The 20988-nt window shown below is 31.8% G+C and overlaps 2 protein-coding genes across 3 annotated transcripts; both read left to right on the plus strand.

The window, feature by feature from the left end:
• Positions 1 to 3151: 3151 nt before the first annotated feature.
• On the plus strand, positions 3152 to 5516 carry LOC127801095 (RING-H2 finger protein ATL80-like). The gene is made up of 3 exons (XM_052335948.1): positions 3152 to 3859; positions 4377 to 4474; positions 5057 to 5516. Exons 1-3 carry the CDS (start codon positions 3701 to 3703, stop codon positions 5364 to 5366), a joined length of 567 nt encoding a protein of 188 aa, XP_052191908.1. The 5' UTR covers positions 3152 to 3700; the 3' UTR covers positions 5367 to 5516.
• A 1156-nt stretch (positions 5517 to 6672) lies between these two features.
• On the plus strand, positions 6673 to 14591 carry LOC127802810 (protein-ribulosamine 3-kinase, chloroplastic). 2 transcript variants are annotated; one of them, XM_052338840.1, is made up of 9 exons: positions 6673 to 6800; positions 8097 to 8250; positions 8545 to 8635; positions 8786 to 8860; positions 8940 to 9028; positions 9972 to 10090; positions 12594 to 12734; positions 13319 to 13395; positions 14127 to 14591. In XM_052338840.1, exons 1-9 carry the CDS (start codon positions 6704 to 6706, stop codon positions 14271 to 14273), a joined length of 990 nt encoding a protein of 329 aa, XP_052194800.1. In that variant the 5' UTR covers positions 6673 to 6703; the 3' UTR covers positions 14274 to 14591. The 2 variants fall into 2 exon arrangements, with proteins under 2 accessions (XP_052194800.1, XP_052194802.1); XM_052338842.1 differs by lacking the exon at positions 8786 to 8860.
• Positions 14592 to 20988: the final 6397 nt, after the last annotated feature.

Raw genomic sequence — 20988 nt, forward strand, 5'->3', positions numbered from 1 at the left:
CTAATCATATTCTATTGTTCCTAAATTACATTTGAATTTGATATTGTATTGATTTTTGTATTTAAATTGATTTATTATATCTACTACAAAATATTTGTCTGAAAATAAAAAGAGAAAAAAGAAAAAAAAAACTCAAGGGTTTATTTTATCTCAAGCAGAAGCGTTGGACAAGTTTGTCACTAGAAACATTAATTAGTAATACAATAAAAAATGAAGAGTGATAATTTGGTAGATAATGATGTTCAAAATGCCATGTAGAAATAACATGAATTAGGAGATGCCAAAAATAAAAATGAGCAAGAACATAAATTTTTTTATACAGAATGTTTAGCTTGCCCTTTGGACGTAACTAATTTAAAAAAAAAATAAAAAAATATTGATAAAAAATTTATAGACTTATTGGTAGAAAAAGGTCTTGTAAGAGGGAATGTGGATGATTTTTCTAAAGATTTAGAAAATAAGCATTTTTCTTTTACATATTACACTTGACATTTATCAAATGGTAAGAAAAATGATAGAAAATGGTTGATCTATTCTGTTTCATTGGATAAAGTATTTTGCTTTTGTTGCAGGTTATTTAAACAAGAATGAAACAATATTCAATTAGCTAATAAAGAGACAAGTGATTGGAAAAATTTTGATTCTAAATTGAAAAACCATGAAACAAGTAGTGGGCATGTGGATAACATGAAAAAATGGACTGAATTAGAAAAGAGATTACAAAAGAATTTAACAATTGATAAAGTTGTGTAAGATCAAATCAACAAAGATATAAAACACTAGAGAGAAGTTTTAGCAAAAATAGTTTCAATTGTTAGCTTTCTCAATAAGAATAAATTGGTATCTTGTGGAAGTAGTGAAAAATTATATAACGAAAATAATGAAAATTTTCTAGGTTTGATTGAAATGATCATTGAGTTATCTAATTATGAAAGAATACATTCAACGTATTCAAAAAAAGAAATCTCACTATCATTATCTGAGTCACAAAATTCAAAATGAATTCATATTCATGTTAGCATGAGAGATTAAAAGTGCAATTATTAAAACAATTAAAGAAACAAAATATTATTACAGTGATACTTGACTCTACACCTGATATAAGTCATGAAGAATAAATGTTTCTAATCATATGATGTGTAAATGTCTCAATAAGTCCATTTAAGGTAAAAGAGTTTTTTTTTTTTTTAATTCCTTAAAGTAGACGATACTTCTAGGCAATAACTGTTTGATGAATTGATAATTGCTTTACAAACACTTGAACTTGATATTAGTGACTTAAGAGGTCAAGGTTATGATAATAGTTTTAATATGGAAAAAAAGAATAAATGTGTGCAGAGAAGAGTATTAAAAGTAAAACCAATGGCTTTTTACACTTTATGTGATTGTCATAGTCTTAATCTTGCACTATGTGATATGACAAATTCTTACATAAAGGTTAATTTTTTTTTAGAATTGTGCAATGCTTATATATATTATTTTCATCTTCTACAAAACGATAAAAAATTTTACAAGATAATGTAAAAGGCCTGACTCTTAAGCCACCATCACAAACGCATTGGAAAAGTCGAGTTGAAAGTATTAAACTAATAAAATTCCAAGCTCCACAAATAAAAGTTGCTTTAACTCACTTGATAGAAACATGTGATGACCTTAAAGCATCTCAAGATTATAAAAGTCTATTACATGACATTATAGATTTTGAGTTCTAGTTTGGCATGATTATTTGGTATAATATATTGTCTGTTATTAATAGAGTAAGTAAAATGTTGCAAAGTAACGATATGATCATTGATATTGCTATAAGTCACTTGAAAGCACTCATTTCTTTTTTTGAAATCTATAGAGAAATTGAATTTGAATCTGACATGATTATTGCTAAAGAAATTGTTGCTCAAATGGAAATTGAATTTACTTTTCAAGAAAAATGTATTATTCATAGAAAAAAAACAATAATTTGATAAAAATACCAATTATGAGATAGCACATTGAGCTAAAGAATTTTTTAGAGTTAATTATTTCTTATATGTAATTGATCAAACTCTTTCTTCGCTTATGTGTAGGTTTGAATAATTTCAAGAATATAAAAATATTTTTAGATTTCTATTTGATTTGAAAAAATTATATTCTACAGATGATGATTGAGTAGTTATTTTCTTAGTTGAAAGTTGTGAGATGTTTGCCAAAAGAGACCAAAAAAACAATTGAAGTGTTAGACTACATGAAAACGATGAATTGTTGTTTTCCGAATGTGTGATTGCGTATAGAATATTTCTGACCATACAAGTTATAGTTGTCTCTGCAAAACAAAATTTCACGAAGTTGAAATTGATAAAATCTTATATTCGTCAACAATATCACAAGAAAAGTTGAATGGATTGATAATGGTCTTTATCAAAAAATATATATTGAAACAAATTGATTGTAATAATTTAATTGTTGATTTTTTATCTAAAAATACTAAAAGAGTGAATTTGAAGTGAAATATTATGAATTTTAAACTATTATTTTAATAACTTTGAATATTTTTATATAGTAAAAAAAATTTATTCTTATTCGTTATATGTAATTTTATTTTTAAATGTAATCATAGAGAATTTCATATAAAGTTTTGCTTAGAACCCTTAAAATTTTAGGATTAATCCTGCATGCTTGTCCTCTAACATTTATCCGAGCTAGGCCAAGATTAGCAACATAATATTTTTTTAAATGAAAAGGAGAAAGAAAAGCAAGAACTTGGGTTTGAGACAAAGAATCTGAAATCATAGAACAAGTACCTTTGTCAGTGTTTCAAGCATTCTTCCTTCCTGCTTGTTGAAAAATATCTCATTGAAGTGAGTGAGAAGAAAGTGAATCCCACAAACAAGGTAGCTAGAGAGTGAACTCTCAAAAGGCCTAAGCCAAAAAGTAAGCCACGAGTATAGAGTGGAGTGGAGAGACAACAACATATGTATGATGCAAAAGCAAAGCAGCCTAAGATTTTGTGCCAATCATAGAATTGTCAATGACTGAGGAATCTATTTAGACCCCACCTTTTTCGGGTGGATTGACGCTCTTCGCTCCTCTTATCTAAGAATATAAAATGATTTGTTTACAGAAAAAAATATAAATTTAAGTACGAATACAAATACAAATACTTCCAATTTTTTCCAAATTTGAGAAACTATACTAAGATCCACTATTCAAGATTTGTCTTTACAAATTGTTTTTGTATAGAAATCAAGAAAGAATTCTATTGGGTCCACCATAGCCATGCTCCTCCCATCCTCACCATCCATTCAATCAGCAATCCTCCCAGTAGTCTTAGCTGTGAGAGTCAACCCTAAAGGGCAAAGGATTTTCTTGCAGTGATAGTGAATCTCTGATCTAGGCCCTTGTTGATTCCCATGTTCTTCTTCAACCTGTGCTTCTTGTTAAACTTGTGTGTTTTTGTCTTTTCTTTGAATTGGGTTCTTTCCTTACTCATTGATTTTTTCAAATACCCCTTCACATTTTCAGTCTCCTGATGGATTTGATTCTGGGTTTGTTTTGTCGATCTTGTTTGTTTTGCTCTTGATCTTCTTTTCCTTCTTCTCCATGTGGGTTTTGGTTGCTTGCTCCCAAAATTTTATGGGAAGCTTCTCACTTCCAGATGGATCCTGATCTGGAAATGTGTTGCAATTCTGGATTTCTTCCTTGATTTTCTCTTTGGCTGGTGGAGATGCTTGGCTCAGGCATGAACTTGATTACTACGGTCATTGGATTTGGGATGAGTGCCACTTTCATTGTGTTCGTCTGCACCAGGCTCATCTGTGGAAGGATCAGGGGTGTCGAATCCAGGCGAATGTTTGAGATTGATTCCATGATTGATCTTGAACAGGTATATAAATTTGATCCTCCACACTTCACTTGATGCCTTTCCCAGAATATATGTTTTTCTATGGTATTGGTCAGGCTTTTGTTTGATCTCTCTGTGTTTGATAAAAGTTCCAAATGAACAGCAATCTGAACAATCATATTGTCTTTTTGCCAGGATCAAACTTTAGATCAATAGAAAATGTAGGTGTAAATTTTTCGCATACATAAAAAGAAAAAGAACAGAAAATGTAGATGTACATGGCAGAGTGCAATTTGCAGAAAAGGAGATTAAGATCATCAGTACAGCATTTGGGGGAAAATGTAAAACCTTTGCCAATTTCTGCTCATTACAAAATAAATTTGATTGCATTATAGTTGTACAAGGACTCCCACAACATTGTTGAAACTCATTTAAGCTTGTGCTTCGGACAAGTCCTTTAACTGATGGCATTTAGTTATCTCCTTATGATAAGAAGTTATCGTACCAGAAGCTAGAATCCGGGAGCTTTGGATATTAACTTCTCATCCTTTCTTGACAGCCGGAGCATCCAAACAGCGGGCTGGAATTGGTGGTCATTGCTGCAATCCCAACGATGAAGTTCAACCATGAGGATTTCAGTTCTCCAGAAGATGCACAGTAAGTTCATTCTCCCATCTTGCTGGCACTAATTGAAGGTAAGACCTATTCCTCTGATCCACAACAGAATCCGGTGTAATTTTTCCCATTCGTAGCAGAAGAGACCTCAATTGGTCTGTATGATCTTGTATACAGTCCTAATCCTATGATGGATGCTTCAAAATTCATTATAGGAAAGAGCATGGCCAGTTGGTTATAGCTCTGGCATCCATTTTCAGGTTTTGGAATCAGATAAACTCGTAATTACACCCAGGATGCACTGGTTATGGAAATTGTGCGTTCAAAATACTAACTTTTAGAAAAACATCAACAAAAACAATATTCCAAGTATTTATTCTCTTATGTGGAGTCAGTTATATGAATTCTATATATGACCTTATTTTCCATAAGACTCATATAATTAACTTACTTTGGAAAAACAAGGAAAAAATTAGTGTCATATTCAAATGGAAATGGCAGTTTTTTCAAAGTCTCTATTATTTCTTATTTCTGAAAATATGAAAACAAGAGAACAAAAACACAAAAAACCATAATCAAGTTAGATTCCTGTCTAGAATTGATCAATTTACTGCTGATCTTCAGGTGCACAATATGTTTAGGGGAGTACCAAGAGAAGGAAGAACTAAGAATCATGCCGAATTGTGGCCACAATTTTCATCTCGCATGTATCGATGAATGGCTAAGGAAACAGGCCACCTGCCCGATTTGCAGGCTGCCATTACAGGAAATGAAGCATGCCAGATCGGCAGCACTTGGTGGTGCCCATTCTCGGCATTGGATGCTGCCGGGTGCCGGGAATTCAGAGGGGCACGGCAGCAGCGAGTTGCAACCTGAAGCTGCAAGTGGTGGCCAAGAACTTGCTGCTCACAGAGAAGCAGAAACGCAGCAATGACAGGATCAATGCAATAGGCCTTGTTCCTGAGGCAACGGGTTCACTGTTTTTTGAATTGTTACCTGTACTTCTTATGTAGGACTTCAGTCATGAATGATTTCAAGTGAAATTTGAGATGATGAGAGTGGAATGAGATTCAGTTTCTCAGAAGTTTGATGGGCTTTGATGAAATTCTTTTTTGAGTATAGTGACCGTGTTTTTTCATTTTCACTGTGTCTGTAGTTTCAAGAGCTCTTAAAATTGCAATTGTTCTTTGATGATGCAAGAAACCAATCAACAAGAATAGATATTTGGATTAACGGTATGACAGTTGAATCCTCTTATCAGCTGTTTTAGAAGTTGTTGACCTGCAACTACAATGGATGATATCAGCCAAAAAAAAAAACAAAAACAAAAACAGAAAACCACAGAGGATGATTATGCCCCACATTTGCTCTTGAAAGAGTTTTTATACTTAAGAAAGAGGGGAGGATAAGGATATTAAGAACTGGGTTGTAGGGCTTAGGCATGCACAATGAAAAAAGAAGGAGATGATTTCTAAGTATATCAAGGTGCTGTATTCATGGTTTTGTTATGCCTTGATACTTAGAGAATTCTGAAATCGAAATTGTCAGGATTGTGATAATGTATTGCCTTAGTTATTGTAACTCGAGTTAGTCCTTTGCCCCTAACTTCAATATTTTCTTTGACATTTATTTGATATCTTCTCCTATGCATCTTAGGGATAGATAATTTATTTGTATTGAGAGTTTTTTTTATTTTTTTTGGATGACACTCTATTGCGAGCGTTCCATTTGGGAGCCACTCTTCTCTTATAAACATGATGTGTATTCTCATGTATATATGTTTGTATGTATTGTTGGTGTATGATTTAAAATTGTCTTATGTTTATATATTTTTTAATAAATAAATAGTTAAATTATTAAAAACATTTATTTTTGCAATTTTTTAAATTGATAGTATTTTAAAATAGAATTTTAAAAAAATAATTTTCAAATTTTATAAAATTTGAGAACTAATATAATGATATATATTATTGGCGAAATTAATTAATGTAACGATCAAACCTTTTAAGATTTAAAAAAATATATATTATATAAAATTAATTTTAATTAAAAAAAAGAATTTATTTTTTTTCACAAAAAAATTATTCTTAAAAATTTATTATTATAAATATAATAGACAATTCTTTCTATATGGAATATTCCAGTAAATTACTTTCTGAAAACTTAAGCAAAAAATAAAATAAAAAAACTTTCTGAATAAATTTTATTTTCCATAAAAATAAAATGACGCACAGGCCCAGTGTTTCTGAATCCTGTTCGGAGAGAGAGAAAATGGTTGGACATCTGGGAATCATTTGCTCCAGCTCTTGCTTTCTTTCTCTGCCTTGTCATCGTCGACCCTTCTTGACCAAACGCAGACCATTAGCTCGTAAGTACGAACACATTACGCTTTCTGCAATCCTACTTACGTATTCTTGTTCGCGCTTCTCAAAATTCTTGATGTTTGTGAGAAAACCAATTAGTTCCAATTTAGATTTTCCATTGTGTCTACTTGTTTCGGACGGTTCGTTTTTGAGTTATACTGGGCTCCAATTGGTGTATTTCTGGAGACAACACATTATTCATCTATTCCCCCCCCCCCCCCCCTTTTCTGTGTTTATCATCTTTATATTTTTTCTGACTGTTAATGTATTGTGTGGTCTTGATGAACCAAGATTGGGGTTTGGTAGATTACCAGAAGTTGATTTTATTTTTTCCAAAAATTTTGTGGTTCATGTATGCTGTAAATTCGCTCTAATTGATTTAAACTGATACTGGAACACTAATGGATATGTAACTCTTCCCCTTTGTTCCTATGATGCTTCTGTAACTATGTTAGTGGTCTAATCCCTTTCAATTTGAATAGCCCTTTTTCACTTGTCATAGGATGGAAGGAAGAAATCTTCTATCTGAACCCATTTAACGAATGACAAACATCTCGAAGTACATGGGAAATGTGTAACTTTTATCCAGAAAATCTTAGAATTATTGTATACACAGGTTGTGTCACTTAACGGTATCGCTGCATATGAGATAATGGAATTTTATTTTGGCATGTTATTTCAAGGGTGGGAGTCATACTTACAATGGTTTCCCAATATCAACTATGTGATGGAATGCAACCATATCAATTATCTTCATTCCTTTCCATCTCATGAGACCTTTCCGTATGAAGATAGTGTTGCAACTTTATCTCATCCTTCCTTTGCTAGGCAGTTGCGCTAGGGAAGCCATCCAGTTTAAAACTTTTGCTATATTGTTCTTTTGTATGGATTTGTATTGTCAAAGGGTGAATAGGGCCATTACTCATTAACATTCAATGGATGTCCACTGAGATATTGCTTGTAGATTTTTTTTTTTTTTTTTTCATTTCTTCATTCGAAAAATAGGTATTAGTTGTCATAGGAGCTTTGTGGAGTAATTTTTTTGTCATGTAGCAACCATACATCTCATGTTGAGTTGGATTGGATGCCCATTTTTCTTAAGATGTCTAGAATTTTGATTGTGAAGCATGCCAAATATCTCCCACAGTTTAATGAATTGAAACATGTTGAAGTGATCTTGTGGAATTTCAGGGGTAATAAGGCCTTGATCTGTTGAGGCGCAGTTTTTCCCCCCACTGGTTTCTTAGGGTGTATTTGTATTTTGATGCAATGATATTTCCCTGGTTTTGGTTATTTGACAGTGGCAGCCATGGGTGATGATCCAATACGTGAGTGGATTCTGTCTGAAGGAAAGGCTACAGAGATTACAAGGATTAGTCCTATTGGTGGTGGTTGCATCAATCTTGCCCATCGCTATGACACTGATGCTGGTTCTTTCTTTGTTAAAACAAACAGGTACAGTGGTTTCTGTTCAAGTCATTGCGTTATATTTGTATACAGAGACAACTGCAGTAATTTAATGTAGAGTAGAGAGACTTACTGCAAAATTTTAATTTAGAATGTTAAAACTTAAGTTTTGACAGATTGTCAGATACGTGGGGAATGTTCATAGAATCTAATATTATAAATTATTAGGTCAAGTAAGATAATATTATTGGCAAAGATTGTACAATTTCATCTTCATGAATCGATCTTGACATGTTTTGGTATACTAACTTGACTGAGATGATCCCTGAAAATTGGAATCAGGACTATTGGACCCTCAATGTTTGAGGGAGAGGCTTTGGGTTTAGGTGCTATGTATGAAACCAAGTCAATCCATGTACCAAGACCATTTAAGGCAAGGAAGTTTCTGAGCTATACAATTTATTGTGTCTTTCCATTCACCAAATCTTTGCCTATAATTATATGTGTGTGTGTGTGTGTGTGTGTGTGTCACATAGCTATACAACCATAGAAAACTCACTCATCTTTTCTTAATGCATTTTAGGTAGGAGCCTTTCCAACAGGTGGTTCATATATTATTATGGAATTTATTGAATTTGGTGTATCTAGAGCCGGTCAGGTGATTGGTTAAAACCTTATGTGGCTTGATGATTTGTTAATGTTTCTCAATTGAAAGTTGACCATCCTGTAGTTCTCAGTCTGTATTGGGGAGGAAACTTGCTGAAATGCATAAAGCAGGGAAGTCAGAGAAAGGCTTTGGCTTTGATGTTGATAACACCATTGGCAGGTATATTATAATTGGGGAGCACTATCACAGTTGTCTTACTTTGCACCCTTTGTGACAACCCATTCCCTTGGGCTGCCACGGTTTGTTTAGTTTTGATGATCTTTTTTGTTTATATATATTTATTTATTTACTGAGTAACCTTAATGGTTTCCAAATGAGGAACAGTCAAAAAGCTATTTTTTTGATTAATTTTCCAAATGGAGAAAATTCAATAAATTCCTTGAAAAGGAAGAAGCTCTTTTTGTGTTTTTCATGCACATCCCTAAAGGTTGGTTACTTCGGGTGATACTAGGTATAAAATACTCTTTTACTAATAAAGTTATTCTTGTTGGGTGTGCACTCAATATAATTAGATGCTATCTACCAGGCTATATGATCCGGTCTAGACAGTATGCCTCATAGTATGTGCTAAGGTGTGTATTTTCTAACAATTTTTTATTTTTTATTTTTGCACGGATCACACTGTGGACTCCATTTCATGGGAATTCATGTGTCAACAATATATGTGTGACATTCGAACACTATCTAAGAAATCTTGTTTCAGCCATGTTATATCTCCTTCCAAAAGTCGATGTCTATCACTCCAATCATTCTGTTGCCCCTCAGTCGATTGCAAGAGTTGACTGTTGGTGTGGTCAGTTGATCTCCTGTATTTCCTAGGATCCTCAACCAACTTCTTCTCTTTGAGACCTCTCCAACTGACTTGATAGTTGGCATTTTTCGATCAACAATTTAACTTCAAGTACATAAAGGGTTGGAGTCATAACCCCCCCCCCCCCCCCCCCCCAACCAAAACGCCCACCCACCTACTTACACACGTGCAGATGGGGCTTGTAATTGGGAGGTATTTTAACACCAAGTAATTAATGCACATGCACGGCTAGCATTAAAAAGATGATGTATGCACTTGTTTAGTTTTATTGAAGTCCCTATTATCTTGTAGTACTCCACAGATAAACACTTGGACATCAGATTGGATTGAATTTTATGCAAAGCATAGATTGGGTTACCAACTGAAGTTGGCACGAGATCAATATGGTGATTCCACCATTTATGAAAGAGGTATTTGTTTTCTTAACTAGTTAATGTGTCTCAAAATGGTTTCTTGTCATATCATACTTGACTAGGATTATTAGGTACGACTTTAATAGACTAATTTATGTAGAAAAATCATTAGATAAAGAATACATACCATCAGAGTTTGAAACTGATGTTCTTGTACCTTTGCTTCATTGCTAAAGCCATTGCATTCTATTGTTTTAATTATATTAGCATCTGAACTGGAGCATTAATATAGCTGCATGGCCAGCCCATGTACTTGTTTTATTTATTTATTATTGAAGCGGTAGATGTGAATAGGAGAAAAATTAATATTATGTGCCTCTAAGAGACAAGATGGGTTGGAGATAATGCTGAAATTTTGACAGGATCTGGATATAAACTTTGGTACTTGGGGAAGGATTGGACAAAGAACGGAGTGGAGATTATTATGGATAAGACTTTAAAAGATGGGGTTGTTGATGTGAGGAGAATAGGAGATAGGCTTATTGCAGTTAAAGTTGTTCTAAGAGAAGAAATTATGTATATTGTTAGTACATATGTACTGCAAGTTGGGTTAGGAGAGGAGATAAGGGCAAAAATTTGGTAAGATTTAGAGGGTTGGTATAAGGGATACCTAGAAGAGAGAAGATCATTATAGGAGGTGACTTAAATGATTGTGGGTAGAGAAAGGAATGGGTATAGAGATGTACATGGATTTGGAGAAAGAAATAATGAGGGTAATGCTGTTTTAGATTTGGCCACAACACATGAACTTATCTTAGTCAACACTAGTTTAAAAAATGGGATGAACACAATCACATTATAAAATGAAGTATCAACCATACAAATAGACTATTTTTTTATGAGACAAGAGAACCGCTAATGTTGCAAGCATTATAAAGTCATTTCAGGACTCAGGAGAATGCCTGACCACTCAACACAAAAATTTGGTAATTGACATCTGTATCAAAAAAATGGAGGAGAAAAAATGACAAAACGAAACCCAAGAATTAGATGGTGGGATTTAAAAGATGAAAACCGAAGCATTTCAAGGGGAAAAAAATCTGTGGTAGAAGAGATTAGATTGTAGAAGGAGAGGCTAACCAAATGTGGAGTGAAATGACTATTGTTATTTGAAATACATCACAAATGGTACTAGGAGCTTCATGAAGGGAGAAGTCCCAAATCAAAAAAAAAGTCTTGGTAATAGAATGATGAGGTACAAGATAAAGTCAAAAACTAAGAGAGCTTGCTGCAAGACTTCACATAAATGTTGTATTAAAGAAAACCTAAAGAGATATAGTTTGGCCAAAAAAGAAGCAAAAAACAGGTAGTAAGTGAAGCAAAGTAAAAAGCATATGAAAATTTATGCCAATGACTTGATATGAAAGATGGAAAAAGATATGTATACGCACGCGCACACACATAAACTAGCTAATGCAAGAGAAAAAACAAGGATTATGACAAAATTCTTAGAGAAGTCTTATGGAGTATTTTATGGAATGAAGGAATCTGAATTGCTTATATACAAGTTACTAAAAACATATATCATGGAGTAGAAATTCATAACATGTAGAGGAGATATTGAGGCTTTTCCAATTATAATGGGATTACATCAAGGATCTGCATTAAGTCCTTAATATTTTCCTTAATAATGGATGAATTCACTAAACATGTCCAAGCAAAAGGTTTTGTGGTGTATGCTATTTGCAAATGATGTTGTGTTGGTAGATGAGACAAAAGAAGCTGTGAATTCTAAGCTTGAGATATGAAGGAACACTTCATAATCTAAAGTTTTTAAATTAAGTAGAGTTAAAACTGAATATATGGGATGTAAGTTTGCTAAAAATACAAGTATGAATGATGTTATGGTAAAATTGGAAGATCAAGTCATGCCAAGAAATGATCAAGGATCAATGATCCAAAAAGATTGAGAGATAAATGAGGATATTATCCATAGAATTAAGACTAGATGGTTAAAATGGAAAAGTTTATCTAGCGTAATATGTGATAGTAAGATTCTATCAAAATTAAAAGGAAAATTTTATAAGAGCAGCTTTGTTGTATGACATAGAATGTTGGGTAATTTGGACATATACTTAGTCAACACCAACTTATTTTGAGATAGCTTGTAAGTTAGCAAAAAATATGTTATAGGGTATTGTGTTACCAAATAAGTCGTTGAAAGAGCTTATAAGCTCTTCATGGTTTGCCAAACAAGTAGAGAAAAATTTTAAGCTCTTGAAGAGCTTATAATCTCCCTTTGACCAAAATTTAAGCTAGGCCAAGCCAAACACCACCTAAATTGGGAAACTTCCTCCTTGTTATTGGAACTGAAAGAAAAAAACTCCACGAAATAAAAACATTAACACACATGGAGTTCACAATTTAAACAGCTCTGAAGACAAAGATTAGGGACTGCAAACACAAGATATATTTTTTTTCTGGATGTCTTTGCATTTAGAATTATTAGAGAAATTTATGGAAAATAAATTTGTTTTTTTCTGCTTGTCATATTTAACAGGTCAGAGACTGGTCAAGAATATGGGACCTCTCTTTGAAAATATTGTTATAGAGCCATGTCTACTCCATGGAGACTTATGGAGTGGTAATATCAGCTCTGACAAAAATGGCGAGCCTGTCATACTTGACCCTGCATGTTATTGTGAGTTTAAGTGGTTCAGTTTGCAATACCATTTCATTTACTGCTAGCTTTGTCTATAAAAGTTCCTTTCTGCTTTGAGTTTTTTTCTCATGTTAATAAGCTTCCCAAAGGCCTACTGGTTCTTTAAGAATTATTAATTGATATAAGTAGGAGTAGCAAATGAGTTAACATAAAGCTTAGTGGTAGAACTATTTTATGGTCAAAGACTTGAATGCAGCACTGGTATATCTTTGGTAAGGCAGAGGAGTTCATATAATAAACACTTGTCTGAGAAAATTCCGGGGTTTCTAATTTTAAAGTATTTCAAGCTAAGATATCAAGAATTTGGTGGAGGGTTAATTTATAAGGAGAGGAATTCAAAAATGATATAAGCAGAAGTTGGTGCTGGTTGGAAAGAGCTCCTTATTGGAACAAACGATACGGATGCTGCTTATTCCATCCAATTATGTTACCAAATTTTTAAGAATCACTTACCAAATTTTCTCAGAGCTGATTATTGTACTTGCCTAATTCCATTTTCCTACTTTAGTGTATCTCTCCTGTTTTTAAAGCACGAGTGCATTGATCCCTTTCATTTTCTCCAGACGGACATAATGAGGCAGAATTTGGCATGTCATGGTGCGCTGGATTTGGAGGATCTTTTTATAATGCATATTTTGAGGTATCCCAGTTTCTAGACTTACAAATAGGTTTGAGCTCAAAGACATATAGATGTATCATGTCTCTGACTTTGTTTCTTTGTTTGCATTTACGCTTTGAAGTCTCAGCAATAAATAAGTTCAAAAGATTGGCTGGCAACAAATATATTTAGAAAATTAAGTTGTGCTGCCTAACTGAAGAGGTTTTCCATTAGATGATGGTCTAATTTGTAGGGGGTCAAACAGACATGTGGCCTCTTTGAAGTACAACTTTTGCTGTTAACATGTAAATTTCCATACCTAAAAGAACTTGTAGAAAACTCCATAAATCAAGTGTGTGAGTCACTCTTAAACTGAACCATTGATCAAGTTAGAGTAATTAGGTAAATTCATATTAGATAGAGATATGCGTGAACTCATTTGGTAAACCCAATCTGATAGAGATGAAGTCTCAAGAGTAATTTGGGGATATTCTCCTCAAGCCAATATGCATAACAATGGATAGTCACAACTGCAGTTGCTTTTCTCTCTCTCTCTCTCTCTCTAATTTCTCAATTATCATCTTAATGATATGGCCGTGGGTGGAGATGGCTGAAGTCTAAAATTCTTGTAACCAACCCCACCTGGTGAGATTAAGGGTTATAATGGTTGTTGTCGTGGTCTATTACCTCCTTAAAATTGATCAGTTCCCACTTTTTGATCTAATAGAACAAGGTAGTTAGGTCTTTTGTCTTTATTTGTTGGCATTTTTCAGGTGATGCCCAAACAACCAGGATTTGAAAAGCGAAGAGACCTTTATATGCTCTACCACTACTTGAACCATTACAATCTTTTTGGTTCTGGTTACCGGCCATCAGTCATGTCCATCATCGATGACTACTTGCGGATGTTAAAGGGCTAGAACATGCCTGAAATTTGCAATTCTTAGTTGTACTAGTGGAAGTTAAAATGCCATGTTCTCTCTGTGTACATGCACTTCTTGCTAAAGAATTGAACAGTTTGTATACAAGTTTGTAATTCTTGGCTTGCGCAGCCTTCCAGTTTACCATGTTATAGCTTAGAATTGTAGCGTCCTAAGCTGCAGAACCTTGTACTTAGTTTATGGTCTGGGTGTATAGTTGTTGAATGTGTTTTAGTTGGTGACTTTGTTTTTTTGGAGGAAAATTTTCACTCAACGCATCAAAAAGAGTGACTTGATTTTCTATTGTTTGTCGAATAAGTATATCTGTTTGGTTTTTTCGTTCTGGTTTGTGTCTAAATGGCCTAGGCGCCTTGGGCATAAATCACCTTCACTTGGGCAATTTCTTCAATAATTATGAAATTGCTTTCTCCATGCAGAAACCGGCTTGGCATTTTATGTTGTTTAGGTGGAGTTGGGAGCTTTTTGCCCACAAACATAAATCGCTCTCTCTTCCAGTATAAAGATTCAATTCTTTGGGTATTCTTTATTTTCAATTTTCAATCATTGCATATGATCTTGAAGATCAATCACAGTATACATATTAAATGATATTATACTTCAATTATATATAAAAATTTTGATTATTCTTGAAGATTAATCCTAATTAGTTCTAGAAGAACTAATGGTTCTTGGAGAATTATATATATACATATACATTATATCTTGATTAATCCTGAAGATAATCCTAATCAGTTATGAAAGAATTATTTTATTGCTTATATTTTAGTACTTTTTTTAATCATTTGGTTGCTAAATATTATTTTATTGTTTATAGATTCTGGTAATGTAGAATCTTACAAAACTCGAGTTTGTTGCTTTTGATATATTTGGAAAAAATATATATAACATTGATATTTGATATCGAAATTCATTTTGATGAGATGAATCTTGAAAATATAATTAAGAAAGACATCAAGAATCTTGAAAATATAATTAAGAAAGACAATCAAGCACCTAGAAAAATCGCACAAAAGCTATGATCTTCCTTCACCATAATTTTACATGAAGAATTAAAATTCAACATTTTACGCTTAAATATCCACTCATTTTATGAAAAAATATGAAGGAATGGTGTGAGTATCAAAAAACTGTTATTCTTTCAAAACCTCAATATGATTGAATGCATATGAAATTGCAAGATTTCATGATTGTGTGTGAGTATTAACTCCGCTCTGTTTGAAATCAATTCAAAAGTACAGTTATGTGGGAAAAAAAAAAAAAGGTTATTAATATAGATATGCTAGAAAAAATATTCTCTACATTTCACGCCCCTAGTATGCTCCTACAACAATAATATCAAGAGCGAGAATTTAAAAATATTCTAAATTGATATCATGTTTGTCTATGCTTTAAGCAAAATAATGAGTTTTTATTGAAAAATTGTCAATCCATACTATTTACATTATTCGTCGAAGCGAATACAAATGTATACAAGAATTATGAATATCATGGTTGTTGTTGAGGTCATGATGGTTGAGGATGTGGTCTCAACAAAATTAATGATGGGAATTGTGAAGGATATGTTCAAAAGAAAAATACAACAAGAAGTGAAAAAATTATGGCAAAAAAAATTGAGAAGAAATAATGACTCCGCAAAAATCTCAAAGGAATCGTGAAAATACTTGAGATAGATGTGATATGAAAGGACATTGGTCGCATACCTATTGTATAATCAAGTATCTTGTGACTCACAAGCTTCACAAAAGGAAAAGAAGAAAAAAGAAACAAATTTTGTAGAATTAGGAAATTTGGATTATATTAATCTAATAGATATTGCTAATTTAGATGTGTCAAATTTATTTAAACACCCATATGAAAAAATAGACCGTTTAATTGATGATACAAATGTCTGCACTAATTAAATTATCATAGGAATTAGTGTTAGTGTAATGACTTGTTAAGGGGTCTAGGAGTTTTCGGATATTTTATTTTGAGCTCAAAAATTTTACTTTAGTTAATTGAAGATTAAATTTTTTTTTTTTTGAAATAAGGTATAAGCGGAAATAAGAATTTGGAAGTCTATTCAAATGGGATTTAAGAATGTGGGAAAAGTCTAAATGAATTGGGCCATTGAGATGTATTATAATTTTAATTGTGAATGAAGGGGATTGGGCTTTGAAATTGAGTTAGGCCTAAGTGTAAAATTGATACAAATAAGTGAAAGTTGAAAGAAGAATCGTTGGGCCTTAATTTAGTTAAGCCTAATTTATTTGAGGTAGATTAATGGATTAAGCTTGAGTTCATTTGCAATTAATGATTGAAATTTAATATGAATTTGAAATTAAATGTAAAATGTCTAAAATGAGTTAATGAAAGGTTATGCATGATAAAAAGGTAAGGGCAAGTGTGTAATTCCAATTGGGTTGAATAAAGAATATGGGAAAAGAAAAAGAGAAAGGGAAGTTCTATTCACAGCGAGGGTTTTACTCTTCCCAGCCTTTCCCCGCCAAAAATTTTCATCATTTTTCAAAAATCCTATTTTACCCTTCTGTCACCCCACCATATCATCTTCCTTCTCTTTTTACTCTGCACAGTCACTCCATCTCTCTTTCTCTCTCATTATACCCATTTCTTTCTCTCTCACACCCATCTCTCCATCTCTCTCTCCCAATGAACACACACACAAATATGTATATATATATATATATATACAAACACACACACACGAAGATAATTTATTATAATAAAATAAAATTAAAAAAATATAAATAAATAAATTATTTTTAAATATCTATATTTTAAATAATTATAAATTAACTAATTATAAATTTTTTAACTAATTTTAAATTTTAAATTATCATGAGTTAAATTTTTGATATTCAAAAAAATTTAAAATTAGTTAATTTATCTTATTAAATTACTTAAAGATACATATACTTAAAATTAGTTATTCAATCAACTAATTTAATAAGATATATATCTTTAAAAATTAGTTAAATTTATTTAAAGATATATGTATCTTTTTAAAAATAATTTATTAAATAAATTCAACTAATTTATTTTTAAAAAGAATTAACTAATTTAATTTATTTAAAGATAGATGTATCTTTTTAAAAGAATTAACTAATTTATTTATTAAATAAATTCAACTAATAAGATATATGTATCTTTTTAAAAAGAATTTATTTATTCATATTTTTTATTTTATTTTATTATAATAAAAAAATTAATTAAAAAAAAAAAACTTCCCCAAGCCAGCTTTCGGGAAACACTGGATTCCCCGAAAGCTGGCTTTCAGGGAACATTTTGATAGTCAAAAAAAATTTAAAATTAGTTATTTTATTTGATTAAATTACTTAAAAATACATATACTTTAAAATTAGTTATTCAATCAACTAATTTAATAAGATATATATCTTTAAAAATTAATTAAATTTATTTAAAGATAGATGTATCTTTTTAAAAGAATTAACTAATTTATTTATTAAATAAATTCAACTAATAAGATATAAGTATCTTTTTAAAAAGAATTTATTTATTTGTATTTTTTTATTTTATTTTATTATAATAAAAAAAGTAATTAAAATAAAAAAAACTTCCCCGAAAATAAATTATTTTCGTTCTGTAGATAATTATTTTCGAATAGGAGTTGTAGATAATTATTTTTTCGTTTCATAGCATTTTAAATAATTTCAATTGGAGCTCGGACGAGAGAGTTATGCCCGAATTTCCAAATGATGTCAAAATTGCCAAAATAGCCTAATCCGAATATACCAGCCTCCTATCCAGATAAATACACCCATATTCGGATACCTCCACCTCCTATTCGAATACAAGACACAAGGCCTCAACATATCTAAATGCCAAGTCTCATACTCGAATATATCAACCAAAGCAAGCCTATTAATCCGAATGCAATACTGTAGCGAATCTAACCATGCTTAATTCTTTTAGGTATATCTCCTTGTGATGATATCCGATTTAAGATCTGTTTGATGCATTGGAAACTAGAATCCATAGGCTTTGATTCAATTTATTATTCGAATAATTTGGTTAGATTTTGAGCCTGTAACAACCTGATTAACTTCTGCCAAGAAATTCGTAGATTATTATTTTCGTGTAGTCTGATCACCTGGTGTTCTTTGGCCTGTAATTTATGTTCCCATCTTCGTATTGAGATTGGTTTGTTGGGATGTAAACTAGACATCCAAGGATTCGTTTTGATATATTACTTGCATTATTTGGCTTTATATTGAGTCCGTAATAGCCCCGTCAATCTTGGCAAAAAATCTGGAATTTACTATTTTGAATCACCTCTATATATATATGCGCATGCCCAATCCAAATTGTCTCTTGAGTGATCCGAATCACACTCTCACATATGCATAAGTCCATTCGAATCACCCCCCTTCTCCCTCACTATTCTATTCGAATCAGCCCCTATATATATATACCATTCCAATAGCTCCCATATAAATACATATGCCCATTTGAATCAACCCCCATATATACATATGTATACCATTCAAATCAGCCCATATATATATATATATTTACACACCATTCGAATCACCTATATATAAATGTATACGTCATTCGAATCATCACCTACATATATAAACATATGCACCATCTGAATCACCCCTTGTACATATAATATAAACCATTTGAATTGCCTCTGTCTTATTCGAACACGAACATGTATATAACTATATTCGAATAAAACCCATCCATATCCAAATATTTATATACATATATATAGCTGAATATATTGTATATGGATGATGCCCTAATTTGAATAATTTAAATTATATGTATAAAAAAAATATATATATATATATATAAATACTTGGTATGCATTCAAAGGAATTGTAAAGAATTCGTGATTGATTAAATCAATTATTGAATAAATTATTGTGTCTCGTGTGCATTCTTGATATGAGGGGAAAACTATATAATGTTGTGAGATGGGCTGAAAATATGCAAGTATGACAATAGCTTGTGAGATGAAATTTCATAATGTTTATATATATGTGGAAGTGAATGCATGACACGTCTTGCACACATTCGTTATGATCATATTATGATGCTTCGTATTATTATTCTTTATGCACCTATTATTTTGTGTGGAGGGAAAGTGTATCCTAAAGCATTTAGCGCAGGACAATGTGGCCATAGCCCAACAGGTTGGCTCCATATTTATTTGTGAGATTCTATTAAAATGATGCACTTTTGCATGTATTGATTGATGGCTTGAGAGCCTGTGAGATTTGATACTGACATTGAAATTTTATACACAATTGCATAGTGGTACATGGTGGCATGATATATTTAAATTTGAATTGATAAACTCATAAACTATGAATCTTGTACATAACTGTTGAGTCCTTGATTACTCTTTTTAGTGTCACCATGTTCTTAGATCCTATTCATTGTTCTTTGTTTCTCAAACTTGTCGAGCCTTGTGGCTCACTTGATCTTCTTTGCCATTTTAGGTAAAGGAAAATTTGTTATTGGGGGCAAGTCCAGTGGGACTAAGGGCCAGAGATAGTGGTGTATGGAGACACGTCTTACCTTGAAGATCCTTGGTAGCATTTTGGAGAGACTTGTAATGAAATGAGTTTTATTTTGTTAATTAACACTAGAGCCTCTTATTTATTTTGAACGGCCTTCGAGCCTAGACTTATGAGATATTGGAAATGTAATTAAATCTTACTTAAGTTTTCGTTGTTAGTAATGAAATGAGTTATTTGTTTTAATATGGTATGTTCTATATCATCATTGTGATGACTTCCTTTCGAATATTCTATACTAGCGAGAATATTTGAGAGTAGGCCCTTACAATTAGTTTAACAATTAACATTAGTTTAAAAGTTAACTTTGGTTTAATGACTTATGTTTATTTCTAGTTTTGTATTTGCATATTTAGTTTACAAATTTTAATTCATGTAATTTACATACGTTTCTAGAATCATGGACTACACAAAAGCCTTGGGTGATCCTAAAATGAATGGTGAATATGTGTGTCTAGCTGGCAGTGCAACAAATCATACAATTCTACAAAAGAAGAAATATTTCATTCAATTAACATTACTAAAAACTAATGTTAATGTAAGATCTGACACTTCAAATTTAGTTGAAGACTACAAAAAAAACACAATGTTATTAGAAGGAAGAAAATTATATATTCTCCAAAATCGAAATGAAATTTACTAAATTTTCAGGATATCTACGAAAATGGATATCATATTAAGATAGAATTATACTATAATGAAGAATGTTTATATGTTACTTCCATTATCTCATACTAGAATGATATATTAGAAAGACTCTCATCATATCATTTAGAGTTATATTGTAAAATTATTAAAGAATGAGTCAAATGTTATGCACTAAAAGTGCTTTGATGTAAATACATTTATATTTTACCATAATCATTTGGGGCATTCAAAATTAGCCAAATAGATTATTGTATTTTGAACTTAGAGTCAATTTTCAATTTTATATAATTTTGATATTTGCTTTAATTTGGTCATCAAAATTTAACTTTTATTTTAATTTTATCCTCAACTAGTTAGGTGTGTGCCTCAGTATACATGGCACTGAGGTGATGTGCTAATGTGTCCATTATTGGACACATCAGCAAAACAAACCCATCATCTTCAACCTTAGGTCACTAAGGTTTTACATCTTAAACAGTTGTTGCCACCTTTCT

This window comes from Diospyros lotus, chromosome 5, assembly GCF_014633365.1.
Source record: "Diospyros lotus cultivar Yz01 chromosome 5, ASM1463336v1, whole genome shotgun sequence".
NCBI lineage: Eukaryota > Viridiplantae > Streptophyta > Magnoliopsida > Ericales > Ebenaceae > Diospyros > Diospyros lotus.

Excerpts from the sequence above, each read along its gene's own strand:
- LOC127801095 (XM_052335948.1), top strand. The coding sequence starts at position 3,701 with ATGCTTGGCTCAGGCATGAACTTGATTACTACGGTCATTGGATTTGGG. Across the intron at positions 3,860-4,376 it reads CCATGATTGATCTTGAACAG|CCGGAGCATCCAAACAGCGG; the intron begins GTATATAAATTT and ends CTTTCTTGACAG. Across the intron at positions 4,475-5,056 it reads AGTTCTCCAGAAGATGCACA|GTGCACAATATGTTTAGGGG; the intron begins GTAAGTTCATTC and ends GCTGATCTTCAG.
- LOC127802810 (XM_052338840.1), top strand. The coding sequence starts at position 6,704 with ATGGTTGGACATCTGGGAATCATTTGCTCCAGCTCTTGCTTTCTTTCT. Across the intron at positions 8,636-8,785 it reads ATGTACCAAGACCATTTAAG|GTAGGAGCCTTTCCAACAGG; the intron begins GCAAGGAAGTTT and ends AATGCATTTTAG. Across the intron at positions 12,735-13,318 it reads ACTTGACCCTGCATGTTATT|ACGGACATAATGAGGCAGAA; the intron begins GTGAGTTTAAGT and ends CATTTTCTCCAG.